Below are 12,864 nucleotides of genomic sequence, written 5' to 3'. Positions count from 1 at the left end.
TCCCAATGTTGGAATGACAAGTTTAAAAATGGAAGGTGGTAAGAAACCATTCACTTTGGGAGGAGAGATCCACTGAGGCCCAAAAACAGGCCCAGAAGATCTATGGATCCAAGGTGTAATGGAAGGGGATGAATCACTTCCGCCGGTGGAACCCAGCCAAAGCATTTGCCTTTTACGTCCAGAACAGTTTCCTAACCTTATCTCTATATCTTTCTCTTCCTCCTCCATTAAAGGAATCCAGACAAGAAGCCTGTAGTAGAGAGAGCCAGGGCAGTGGAGTGCTTTGAGGGTTCGAATCTTGGCCTGGCCCTTGGTCAAGTCACGCAGTTCATCCTCTGAAGAAACCTGGCCAAGAAAAGGGTCGCCACACGTTAAGCGCTTTAGAAACCAAGTTTAATAATAGTAGTACTAATACTAATCTGTTTAAATGGATGGCTGCATCCACATTGGAGAGATAACCCGCTCTGGGCCCACAACAAACTCCAACTCCCAGAATTCCATAGCCTTGAGCCAGAAAAGAATCAAAGCGGTGCCAAACCAGGTTATCTCTCCAGTGTGGATGCAACCGATGAGTATTTTAACTAGTGTGTTGTTATCCAACATTCAAACCACTACAACACACTGGTTCTCAGTCGGGACCAAAAGCAATCTCCTCTCTGATTTAGAACAAACTACTACTAGTTTACTCAGCAGTGTTGGGCATTGCAAGGTCTAGTAGGGCTGCCTGTGAGCCATACAACGCGTTTGTTTGTTTTAAAACCTCTATACCCAGCAGCGACTATGCCAGGAGATTGTTACCGGAACGGCAAATAAGAAGGTGGTGCGTTTGTGTTTTTGCAAAGCGCAAGCGTTGGAGGCGAGGTCAGTTTTGCACAAGTTAAATCAACAACGCTTCTTAAGTTTTTTGTGGGTTTTGGGGACTATTTTGTGGCCCTGTTTTAGAAGCGTTTGTTCCTGACGTTTCGCCAGCATCTGTGGCTTTGGCATCTTCTAAACCTCAGGGCCTTGGAAAGGGAGCAGAAAGGGAACACACCTTTGGCTCCGTCGTCTCTTCCAACCTGTAACGTCAAAAACCACAAAACAACATTGTGCAATGCCTCTTACTTTCCATTTCTCTCGTATCCATAAATCACATTTAATGGCGCTCAATCTTCTGGCATTTAATACCAAGCCTGGGAGACATTGCACTTCGAAGCAAGATTTCTTTTCCTTCCTGCCAGTGTTTTGCCCAAAGGGCAACGCCATGCCCTCCAAGATTTCGCAGACGAAAACCAAGACGTTTGTGGCTAAGACTGTGGTCAAGGTGGCAAAAGTTACAGACAGAGGAAGAAATGTCAATTTGGGAGATGATGATGCAGTTTGCTTTTGCTTGCAGATACAGGGAAGGTCCGTCAGCATGCTGGTGGGGGGATTCTGGGACTTGCAGTCTGGTAAAGTAACTTTCCTGCACTCACACATACACGCTTTTGCACATAATGCCTGTATTTGCAGAGCAGATGCCTGCGTTTTAAGGAGGACAGGTCATAAATAAAAGGGCAAGGAGGTCATTTTAGGAATGCTTTGCAAGGAGGTCTGGAAATGGAGCCCTGGAGGGTCATCAAGAGAACAAGGAAACGCCAACTTCAAGGTGCAACAGGTCTCCTGGACAGAGGCACCGTCTTGGTCTCAGTCATTCCCTCCTCACCTTCGTCTGGAGCATAGTGTCTCTCCGCACCGTGGAGTTGGCAACTGCTACAAAAAGACAGCAAGGCATTGCTTATTACTATCCGTATCCCAGGAGATTTCTCTGGAATGAGAATTTTATTGTATATTGTATTGTATTTTGTATTGTATTGTTATTCTGCAAGCCGCCTTGATTCCCCAAGGAAAAGGCAGAGTATAAAGAAAGTATATCACTATTATATTATTAGATCTTTGGAGGTTAGATGAGTTAATCATGCAACTAACTCGATGCGATTGCCTTCAGAAGTTTAGCTATGGGGGGAAGCGTCCCCAAATAAGGATCCTGACTCCCAAAATTAAATTGTCCTTTAGTCCCTAAATGCCTAGCGTTGCATTTAAATACAGGTTGCATGCAAGATGCGAAACATGTAGCTTTCTACCACTGAGTCCTTCTCTGTTTTCACTGTCTTCCAATGCAATGCCAATAAAATGAGATGGGTTACATACAGATGTCTGGAAGACGCTGGGTTCGGTTCCCGGGGTTTCCTTTTGCCTCCAATCCGGTGGCTCCTAGTAGCAGAGAGGCAGAGTATATTGTTAGCAATTCACATTGCAATGGGTTTTTAGGACCCATTCCTAACACCTCCCAGAGAGGTACATTCACTGGAGAATTCTGGGTACTGTAGTCCCTAAATGGGTCCTTTCCAAGCCATGTCCTAGTAGGGTTGCCAGGTTAAGAGCATCCCAAGCCCTGAGATTTCAGGTCCAGAATCGGAGACCCTTGCTGCAGAAATAATCCCGGTCGACGCCACTTTAAGCTGCCATGGCTCAATGCTTCCAAATTCCAAGAATCATAGTTTTGGGAGACATTTTGCCTTCTCCATCAGAGAGCTCACAAACTACAAATCCCAGGATTCCATAGTACTGAGCCATGGCTGAATTCTGCAGTGCAGATGCAGCCAGAGGCGAACCCTGTTCATGTGATGGACCTCAAGCATGTTAATAAGAAGCAATTACTCATGCTTAGAATCTATCGGTCAAAAGATGTGGTTGCTATTGTTGCTGTTGTGTACCTTGAAGTCATTTCTAAGGCAAGCCTACAGCTATGAAGGTCCAGGTTCAAATCCCTGCTCAGCCATGGAAACTCTTTGAGTGACCTTGGTTGAGTCACACTCTCTCAGCCTCAGGGAAAGGCATTGGCAAACCTTATCTGAACCAACCTTTCCAAGAACATCCCACGATAGGGTTGCCATAAGTTGGAAATGACTTGAAGGCATACAGCAACAACAACACAACATGTTAGCCAAACTTTTATGATTTTAAATTGTTTTAAGCTGCTTTGGGTCGCATGGCGGAGCATAACATGAATGGAGAAATAAGGACATACCTCCCTTTTCTCAAACTTTCTTTCCGAGGCCTGGAAATAAATAGAAATTGTGTTCTTATAAGAATGATAAAATGGTGGTGGGGAGTGAGGGGGGGGGACAAGATCCCTAGAAGCAGGAGTGACTCTTGCTACAAGGAAAAGAAAACAATTCAGTGCATATCAGGAACACGTTTGCAAAATACAGGACAACCCACACCAATAAAAGTATTCCGGTGTGCATTGCATGCTCCTGGTGAGCATCAGGCACTTGTGATGTGCATCAGGCATTTGTGATGCACATAGCACACCCCTGTTTTATTCTTACACTTAACAGATGGTGTCTGGAAGTGCATCGGGACTGCCTCCATTCGCATCAGTGGCCATTGCATATTGGGGCATGGCGCATCAGTCACTAGGTTGTAATGTCACAGCAAGTTCCTGGGTCCCAAATACAGACATTGCAAAGTGACTTGGGTCCAAAACACACTGCAGAAATAATCCAGTTTGTGACCGCTCTAACTGACCTCTATGGCTCTATGCTGGGGAATTCTGGGAAATGTCATTTTGGGAGACACTGGTGCCAAAACAAACTGCAGTTCCTAGAATTCCCTAGCACTGAGCCAGGGCAGCTAAAGCGGTCTCAGACTGGATTATTCCTGCAGTGTTTTTTGGAATTCAATTCTATTTCCTGCACATGTAAGTCCACTTATGAAGGCAGGAGTGCCATGCTCAGTTCCAGCCCACGAATTGCCTTACTCCTCACTGTTGGGGAAAAGAGAAGATATAAGTAAAGTTATTTATTGATTCATTGTGGCTTCAGAAGGAAACCTCTCCCACCTTGAGAACACCCCCCCCCCCGCGACCGTCCTTTTCTCCACCGGAACCCATGCCTTCCCCTGACTCACTTGCAAACACACCGCGTGTGCTCTGTGAATTTCATCACTTCTTGCTGTGCTTTGCCCAGGTCGGGGTCCACGCGCATCACCTATAACAGGGAGACACACATACACACACAACCTCACCAGACTGTACCCGCCAAGCCATCTTCGATCGCCTCAAGCTTGCAAAAATCCCCAGATACCTGGCCTATTACCTGGAGCATTTTGAAGCATTGCTTTGCAAGAGGAACTGTTGTTGTTTTTTAGTCAGTCCCAATTCTTAGGGAAGCATTGTTAGACAGAGGCAATTCTGCTGATTTAACGCTAGGCCCTAACAGGCTTGGCTTTGACATTTCTGACATTTCAGTATTTTTGTTTCCTTACTAAAGGTTGAAATGTGAAATTTTAATTTAAAAATAATAATTCTGGGGTCTCTCCTTTCTTCTCCCTCTGAGCTTCAGCCCACTCCCACATTTCTCTTAAAGCATTTTAAAGGGAAGCAGATGACTGCCGCGGCCCATTTCTGCCCAAAGGTAGATATTTGAGGAGCAGTGGTGTCCCCTGGTGCAGTCCATGCATCCCACATACTGACCCAGTGATGCCAATGGGAGGCTGCAGTGGCCCCAGTGGCCATTTCTCTGCCCACTGACCTGCAGATGAATGCTCCGCGTTTCCTCCGGGGTGCACTCTAGGGTCTCATCCCCGCAGCAGCCGGTGCATCGCCACAGAGGGACACACGGTGGCTTGAAAAAGTGCCCAGTTTCGTGGGGGTATTCGCTCACGATGTCCACCAGAGTCTCTCGGGAGTTGCAGAAGCTGCGGTGCCAGACGTCCTGAAAGGGAACCGCTGGGGTACAGAGGAAGAGGAAATCAGGGGCTACTAGGCCACATTGTTCCTGACCCTGTCCCACTTATGGATCAGCCCTTGGGGTCCTCAGGAATACCCCACACCTGCCCCCTTAGTCAGAGTCTTCCCTCTTTAACTCATCCCTGCTCCATGGTTCTGAGATTTCACATGAACTCTTGGTCTTCCTGCAAGAATGCATGTGCCAGCCCTGCTCTGAGAGCCATGACTATGCACCCATCTCCCTTGTGAAATGACTCGGCTCCAAAACACAGCACAGAAATAATCCAGTTTGAGACTGCTTTAATTGCCCTTGCTCAGTGCTGGGGAATCCTGGGAATTATAGGGCCCAAACAGACAGGCCAAAATAAAGCTGCTTCGGGTCACTCTGGAAGTATGCTGTTTAAATGATGCATGCCTCCTAAGAGGCCAGAAATGCCACAGTCTGGGGGTTTGTGATGGAATGCAATTCCCATAACCACTGGCAGTGGAGAAGTTTGAGAGTTTCAGGTTTCCAATGCTGGGAAGGTCCCAAATCCACCACTAAAAGGCAGGACAAAGGGGAGAGATACTCCACCACACTCTCTCAAATACCCCTGATCTCATCTGCTTTCAGAAGCTAAATTGGGTCAGACAGATTGAGTTCTTGGGTGGAAGACCACCAGGCAGGGCTAGGAAGGGATTCTGCTGGAAGAAGAGTTTCTTCTGCCAGTCAGAGGTGACAATATGGGGCTAACTGGCCCAACATGGTCCTGGCCCAGTAGAAGGGCACCTTCCTGTATCCCTGTTATGAAGTTCCGGGTTCAATCCTTAGCATCCCTTGAGAGGGATAAGCCAAGAATCCTGCCAGAAACCAGCTGCCACTCAGCGTTTGGCAAAACTTGCGTGGCCCAACTCTGTACAGAGCCTCTTCCAGTGTTTCTAGAGGAAAGCTCACCTGCCTCTTGGCCATCGGAAGAAGAGTCCATCTGCAAACGAACGGGACAGAAGTTAGAAAGGAGGGCTCTGAGATGTCAAATGCTTGCAGAGGATCCAGTCGGTCCAGGGCTACAAAGCAGAATCAGAGCTTGGAGGAGCAACTTTGATGAACTACAGCTCCCTACTGCCAGCATCCATCAGCCCAACATGGCTGTGTTGAGTAGGGGATTCTGGGAGTGGTAATCCAACACAGTAGCTGTTCTGAGCTCTGATCAACTTTTATAATGTGTGTGTGTGTGTGTGTATTATATATATATACTTTCTTTTCTTTCTTTCATTCTTTCCTTAGCTACAATCTTCTGTTTGTCAAGATTAAGTCATAAAAATATCAAGTGTCTTTGAAAAAGACCCCCTGAAAGGAAGACAGGCCCCTGCCTCCAAAGAGCTCGCAGTCTAAGGACTAAAATAGAGAAGAGGATGAGGAAAGAGGCAAGAGACGTCAATACAGTATAAGCAAGCATAAATGAGAGCAAAGGTGGTGGTTTTTTGCACATGTAACAATAAGTGTTACTCTAACATTATCACCATTTTCCCATGCATGATCTGTAACTGACAAAGAGCCCAGTGAAGCTTCGAAAGCTTGCCTAATGCAAAAAGCAGTTGTTCTCCCAGGAGCACTGCTAGCAGTAGCTGTGCTAGCGATGGCCACTAGAGGGCACTCAAACTCCTCCAGGTATTCCAGAGGCCAACCTTTTCCATAAATGCCAGTGGTCCAAACCAACACTGGGCAGTGAACTCTATTAGATCACTCTTATGAGACAGCTTTTTGGGGGGGCTACAACTCCCAGAACCCTCCAGCCAGCCCCAGGCTCTGGCATTAAAAACTGCTGGTGCAATCATTTTTGTGACATGGTGCCAGCTTTTGCATTTTTGAGAGCCAATGGGGTGTAGTGTTTTTAGCACTGGACTGATGCCAGGGTTAAAATGCCCACTTAGCCATGAAAACCCACTGGCCAAGTCACACTCTCTCATGCGCAGAGGATGGCAATGGCAAACCCTCTCGGAAGAAACTTGCCAAGAAAACTCTGCGATATGGTCGTCTTTGGGTCACCATAAGTTGGAAACAACATGAAGACACAACAACAACCACTAAGTTGTTTGAAGACTTCCATGCCCATGGGCTGTGTATCTGCTCTGGGTTCCAGTCCAAACTTTAATGGGTCTATGTTGCTGAGTTTGAGTGGATTTATTACCCTGACTGTTTCCTACCAAGAAAGCTCTCCAACTTCCAGACTTGTTTTCAGACACAGAATGGAAGCCATTTTCAGTAAGCCTGTGTTTCTAAGTTATGGAAACCTATCTATCTAGCTCAGTGTTTGTCAGGTTTTAGATAAGGGCTTTCCTACATGCTTGGAAGATATAAGGTTTTGCATCTCCTTAATGGTGCACAGTAGTGTTTATTGTCCCTTGCCTTTTTAACAGATCAATATTTTTTGCATGTCCCATACTTCTTTAGACAGCAAGTTTTATTTTTCTAGATGTTTTTGCCAATATGTGTTTGTATCTGTTGTCTGTTCTGCTTTTCATAAAAGTAGAGCATAAAATCTGGCTTGCATCCCACCATAATATTTCCAGTTTCCGCATAGGATTGTGAAAGTTGGACAGTGAGGGAAGCTGGAGGGAAGAGGATCAACGCTTTGGGAACTTTGGTGCTGGAGGAGAGTTCTGTGGATATCAAGGGGATGCATTTACACTGGAGAAAGAATGTAGTTCACCTCCATTGTAAGTGTGTAAATCCTGGGTTTTATAGTTGTAGAAGGTCTTGATCCTTCTCTGCCAAAGAATGCCAGTTCCTCCTCGCTAAACTACAAACTAAAATTCTATAAGCTGCTGCCATGGCTGTTAAAGTGTTGCATTATTTAGATGCAGCCTATAGTCAGTATTGTAATTCCCACCCTCAACATGCGAAGCAAGGGTTCTATGACTGAACTCTGGATCTTCCTGTAGTACATCTGAATATATGCAAAATCAATTAAGTGCATTAACTATTTCTATTTTAAACTCAAAGAGCCGTTTCTGCCCATACTGAGCGCTGTGCCCATGCTGTGCCATCTGGCACCAAATGTACCCTCCACAAGAGCTTCACAAAGAGCACCACAAGTTCTGCCCGGGACAGAAATCGTTCCTCAGTCTGCTTCCAAACCATCTCCATCGTCTTTATTCTCCTGAGACGTAATTCAGCGGACAGAGATCGACTGCTAGTCGCTTGCATGTTCTGACAGAGGCAACACCAAATCAATGCAGCTTCGGGGAAATTTGCAGTCATCCAGTGCAATCTTTTGAGATAGTTTTGTCCACTTTGGGCACACTGTACAACATTTCGCAGAACAAAAATGGGACCAAGATACACCAGAGTGTGATCAAGATGGTAAAAATTGTTAATGAGCAAAGGCTGTATCAGTTTGCTTTTGCCTGATCCTCCTGGGAAGGAAATGGTTCTTCCCTCTCCTCTTCCTTGCACTGGGTTAATTGAATGGCCCTTGGGGTCTCTTCCAATCCTATGATTCTGTGATTCTATGTAAAGTACTGTATATGGAATTGCGTCGGCTCCTAGCTTTTAGCAATACAGTTCAAGCAGGTGAAAAAGTGAGAGGACTGAGGGTTAGCCAGGACTGTCTCTGCCAAATCAAGACGGTTGGAACGACAGAAAGAGGAGATCATTTTTAATGCTTTTATTCTAAATAAGAAGCCTTACAAAACAGTCTCAGGTTGCAACCTTTCCTTGAGACTCCCTCCTTCCCAGCCTTCCCCCAATTCCTCACCTGGCTGCAGGACACGCTGCAGAAGAGGGCAGCTGATAGCAGGTACCCAGCTGCCACTGGCCTCATCCTGGTGCAATGGTGGCACAGCGGGACGGTGGCGATGATACCAACGAGTGGAGAGTCCCAGGTTTTGCCCAGTGGAAGCCTGGTACAAGTGGAGGAGAAATAGATCCTGCCAGATCTTAGGGAAAGGTCATTAGCTACATGGCAAAAGAGGCAGCTGCTGGCACCAGCGAGTGGCACCACTTGGGCACTCCATGGGTTGAAAGGTGGGCCTTTTTCCAGATCAGTTTCTCCTCTTGGAAGCTGAGAGAGGAAAAAAGGGATTGAAAGAGAGGGATGAACAGAGGCTGGACAGAGGAGAAAGGAAGGCGGAGAAGGAAAGAGAGAGGGAGGAGAAAAGGGGATAGATGAATGGATAGATGGATGGATGGGCAGGAAAGAGTAGAGGAAAGCAGGACCAAACAGGTCAGGAAGCAGACAGGAGGGAGATATATGCTCTTTATCCCCCTTCACAGCTGCCCAGAAAGGAGGAAAGACAAAGCCAAACTATTCCTATCAATGCTCTTTAGGAGGCTGAGAGTGTGCAACAGGAGGATGTGTCCACAGGGCAAGAATGTGGCAAGCAGTGCCTTTCCAGTGCATTGGCACACATGGATCTATCTACACTGTGCTTCAGCAAAACCCCTTTCCCAGATCAAGCTTTGTTTATTGCATGGTTTGCAACAATAACAGCACCCCAGGATAATATATTGCAACGGAAAACTGTTTTTGTTTTCTAAAACGTTTGGAATTTCAGGTTAAGGCTTCATATTTTTACTATACTGGGCATTGCATGGGATGGATCCTGTGCAGAAACTGGATTTAAAGAGGGAAAATATAACATGACGTTCAGGATTAACCCAAACAGATACTAGAAATAACCCACGATAGTGGATAGTGGATAGATAGAAATAAAGTGTCTAATGCAAAGCCAACAAAACCTGTTCCTTTTTACTTTTGGAATATATATATATATAGACCCACTTAGTGACCTGGGCAAAGTCACACTCTCTCAATCTTAGAGGATGGCCATGGCAACCCCCTCTGAATAAACTAGCCAAGAAAACCCCATGATAGGTTTGCCTTAGGGTTGGAATACTTGAAGGCAGACAACAACAAAATTTGAAATCCACAAACGCTAAGCAACAAAAAAAACTTTTGATGACAACAACAAAATGTGTGCATGTGTGTGAACATGCAAGCTCTGCAAACAGTGTTGGGGCATTAATGGTTTATGTTTATTAGGCATCTCAGCTGCTGCCTGCCTGCCTGCCTTCCTTCCAGGTGGGACTGAAAGGAGGAGGCCTCTGCAATTTCCCATCCTTTGTCTTGCTGTGTCATTTCCTCGCCTAGGAAACCAGGGTCTCAGCTGGATCCGGCCCATGAAACATGATGATGGAGCGGTCAAAAACAAGCCAAAGGGTTGTTCTCACACATATACAGAGAGAGAGATGTGCCGCAAGTGGGACTGAGCTCACAGATGTTTACAGGACAGATGAGCGGTGGCCTCGCCTGAGCCAGAGAGCAAAGAGGACCTCAATTCCTGGATGCAGCTGCCGGACACTTGCGCCGGCCGTGGGGCTGATGCGTCTGGCTCCGATACAGCGCATGGAGAGAAGAGGAGGCATGTTTGGCAATGAAGGACTCTGGCAATCTTGGAGTCAGCCGCATCCAGGTGGCAAAGGCCAGGAGGCCTGGGTAGCCCACTTTGGGGGAAAGGATCCAAACAGTGGTCATAAATCCAGGATCTGTCAACATCTGGGACTGTGGTTTTTCCCTTTGATCCAAAGGAGAAGCCAAACTGGAGCAGAATAAAGTGGAGAAGAGAGTAAATAAACACTTTTTGGGGAATCTCTGGCTGTGGCAATGGGAGAAAGCAGGGCTCAGAAAGTGGGGAAGTTGGGGTGACGCTTCCCAGAATGCTGGAAGGGGATACTGGTTGCGTCTGTTTAATAGTGATCATTGTCTGCTGGGAAAATCCCTGGCTCTGGGAGGTTTTCATTTGCATTTTGCTGGGTCTTGATTTTGGGGCTTTTCAGGGCTGGGAGCCAAACTTTGCTCACTTTAAGGGTTTCTTCTTTCCTGTTGTTGAAGTTGTCTTGGTGTTTGAGGATTTCAATGGCTTCCCTGTGCATTCTGGCCTGATAGCTGTTGGCATCCTGTGCAAACCTCTCAGGGTTAGAGGTTTTCCCAGCAGACTTAATGGATCTCTAATTAAACAGACACTAATCCTCCTGGCATATCCTCCCATCCATGCCATGGCCTTGCCATTCACCAACAGAACAACACACAGATTAACATGGGAATCACTCCTCCCAACCCACATATATATTATGTATAGCCCACTCTCTTCCATGCCAGCATTCTGGTGAAACATCAGAAACAAACTCTTCTAAAGCATGGCCAGAGAGCCTGAAAAACCCACCAAAAACTATGGATGCTGCCGGCCATGAAAGCCTTTGACTTCACAAACCAGGAATGCCTTTGCTAGTCTTGGAAGGTATGCCAAACGAGTCCAAAACAGATTCCAAACTCCGTCCTTGAGATGATGATGGTCAAGGGCTCTGAGACCTAGAGGAGGCTGAAAGACTGGCTCATTAATGTCGTCTCTGCCAAGAAGACTGGCAGCGCGGTGCAAGGGTCGCTGTCTCTTTGCCGGAGCCTGTCCTCCAGTCCCAGAGTCCTCCAAGGCTGGGAACGCAGGGGGACAGTGTGGGAACTTCTCCCTGGTTCCTCAGGGAAGCCTCGGCTTCTCTATGAGAAAGGCTGCAGGCGAGGGCTGATCTGACGTGGATGGAGGGGAAAGGGCCAGCAATCCAGATAACAGGGACCCTTCCCTGAGACGGGGACACAAAGGGCCCCTGGATGCCAGCCAGGCCTCCATCCATCGCTTCTGGGTCCCTTCCACCCCAAGCACCCAAAGCCAAAAAGGGAACATGATGCGCCAGTGCAGCAATAGACAGCAAAAGGACTTTGGAGAGAGGTCCATTGCAATCCGCCCGTTACTGTTGTTGCCAACTTAGGGCAACCCTAAGGCAAGCCCATCTCAGGGCTCTCTTGGCAAGGTTTGCCCAGAAGGGGTTTTGCCAGTGCCTCCCTCTGAGGCCTAAAGTGGGTCTCCATGGCCAAGTGGAGATTCGAACCCTGTTCTCCAGCGTCCCTGTTCAATGCTTAAACCACTATGCCATGCTGCAATCCGACCCCTTGCCCCAAAACTAGGCTTTCAGGCCAAATCCAGGTAAATTAACCATTTCTTTTCCCCTTTTCTTTGGCATTATGGTAATGCTGAGCTGCTTTTCTCACTCCCCAAGCCTTGTGTGTGCTTTATTTCAGGGATCCTTACAACAGCCCTGTGGAGTAGGCCAGTGTCAAGACTCCTGTGTGGATGCAATAAAAACTTTGGTGGATCAGTCTGCATTTTGTTGTTGTTGTTGTTGTTGCTGCCAATAGTGTTGAATTTTTATTTTTATTCCTCAGTCGTTGTTTTCCAAAAGGTAGGGTTTTCCAAAATCCCGCAACCAGTGCTTCCAATATTTATGGTGAAGCCCAGCGTGTGACGGAAAATGAAATGACACAGTGAGCGAGGGAGAGAGGAAACAAGAGGCCGAGGTAAAAGGGGTGTGATTTGTTGCCCAGCTCATTGCGAAATGGACAGAGCGCATGTTGGCCTCAACCCAGCCTCCCCTTCGCATAGCAAGAATACCAGTGTGCACGGACATAATGCCACAGCAGCAATGCGCCACCCTCACGCAGGTCAGCAACAATGCACCACACAGTAGCTGGGTATCGTTGCACAATGCACAGCACACCATACACAGCCACAGGGCAGGGCACAGGATGCGCAGACATCCTTTGGGGGTTTTGACGGTGCAAATGTGCCTCTTGTGAGGCTGAGTGCTGAGAAGTGGCAGAGAGTTGGCAGCAGGAGCTTTCCTGGACCTATGTCTACTTCCCAAGCGGTATAGAAATGGCCTTGCCATTGCTAGTCTTGCTTCCCACCCAAAGAGAGCCCTGGGTGCAAATGCCAACGCCTCTGGTTCCCTCTCCTCCTCCTCCTCCAGCATCATCATCATCATCCCCCGAAAGCGGTGACTCATCAGCCAGGACCCGGCCCCTGCAGGCTCAGGATTCGCACCCGAGGGCAGGTGGTCCCTCCGTCAGTCATCTGGAGGGAGGCAGGGGGCCCATTGGGGCTAAGAATAGCTCTGGCCCGGCTGACGCTCAACGCCGGAGCCTATTTTTAGCTGCCGAGAAAGAGCTGGCCGCGGATGACGCCGGAGAAGCAGCAGCAGCAGCAGCAGCAGCAGCAGCAGCAGCAGCAGCAGCAGCAGC

The 12,864-nt window shown here is 47.5% G+C and overlaps 1 protein-coding gene across 1 annotated transcript in view; it reads right to left on the bottom strand.

Moving 5' to 3' along the window:
* Positions 1-2,935: 2,935 nt before the first annotated feature.
* LOC121915919 (snake venom vascular endothelial growth factor toxin ICPP-like) overlaps positions 2,936-12,864 on the bottom strand; it is a 10,510-nt gene continuing 581 nt past the window's right edge. Inside the window, exons 2-6 of the mRNA XM_042440568.1 lie at positions 8,491-8,635; positions 5,688-5,718; positions 4,557-4,753; positions 3,934-4,013; positions 2,936-3,079 (exon numbers count right to left, since the gene is read on the bottom strand). Coding sequence (XP_042296502.1) covers positions 2,992-3,079; positions 3,934-4,013; positions 4,557-4,753; positions 5,688-5,718; positions 8,491-8,556 — 462 coding nt within the window. The 5' untranslated portion in view covers positions 8,557-8,635 and the 3' untranslated portion in view covers positions 2,936-2,991. The remainder of the gene's footprint in view (positions 3,080-3,933; positions 4,014-4,556; positions 4,754-5,687; positions 5,719-8,490; positions 8,636-12,864) is intronic.

This window comes from Sceloporus undulatus, chromosome 9 (assembly GCF_019175285.1).
Source record: "Sceloporus undulatus isolate JIND9_A2432 ecotype Alabama chromosome 9, SceUnd_v1.1, whole genome shotgun sequence".
NCBI lineage: Eukaryota > Metazoa > Chordata > Lepidosauria > Squamata > Phrynosomatidae > Sceloporus > Sceloporus undulatus.
This window is presented reverse-complemented; position numbering and strand designations above follow the sequence as displayed.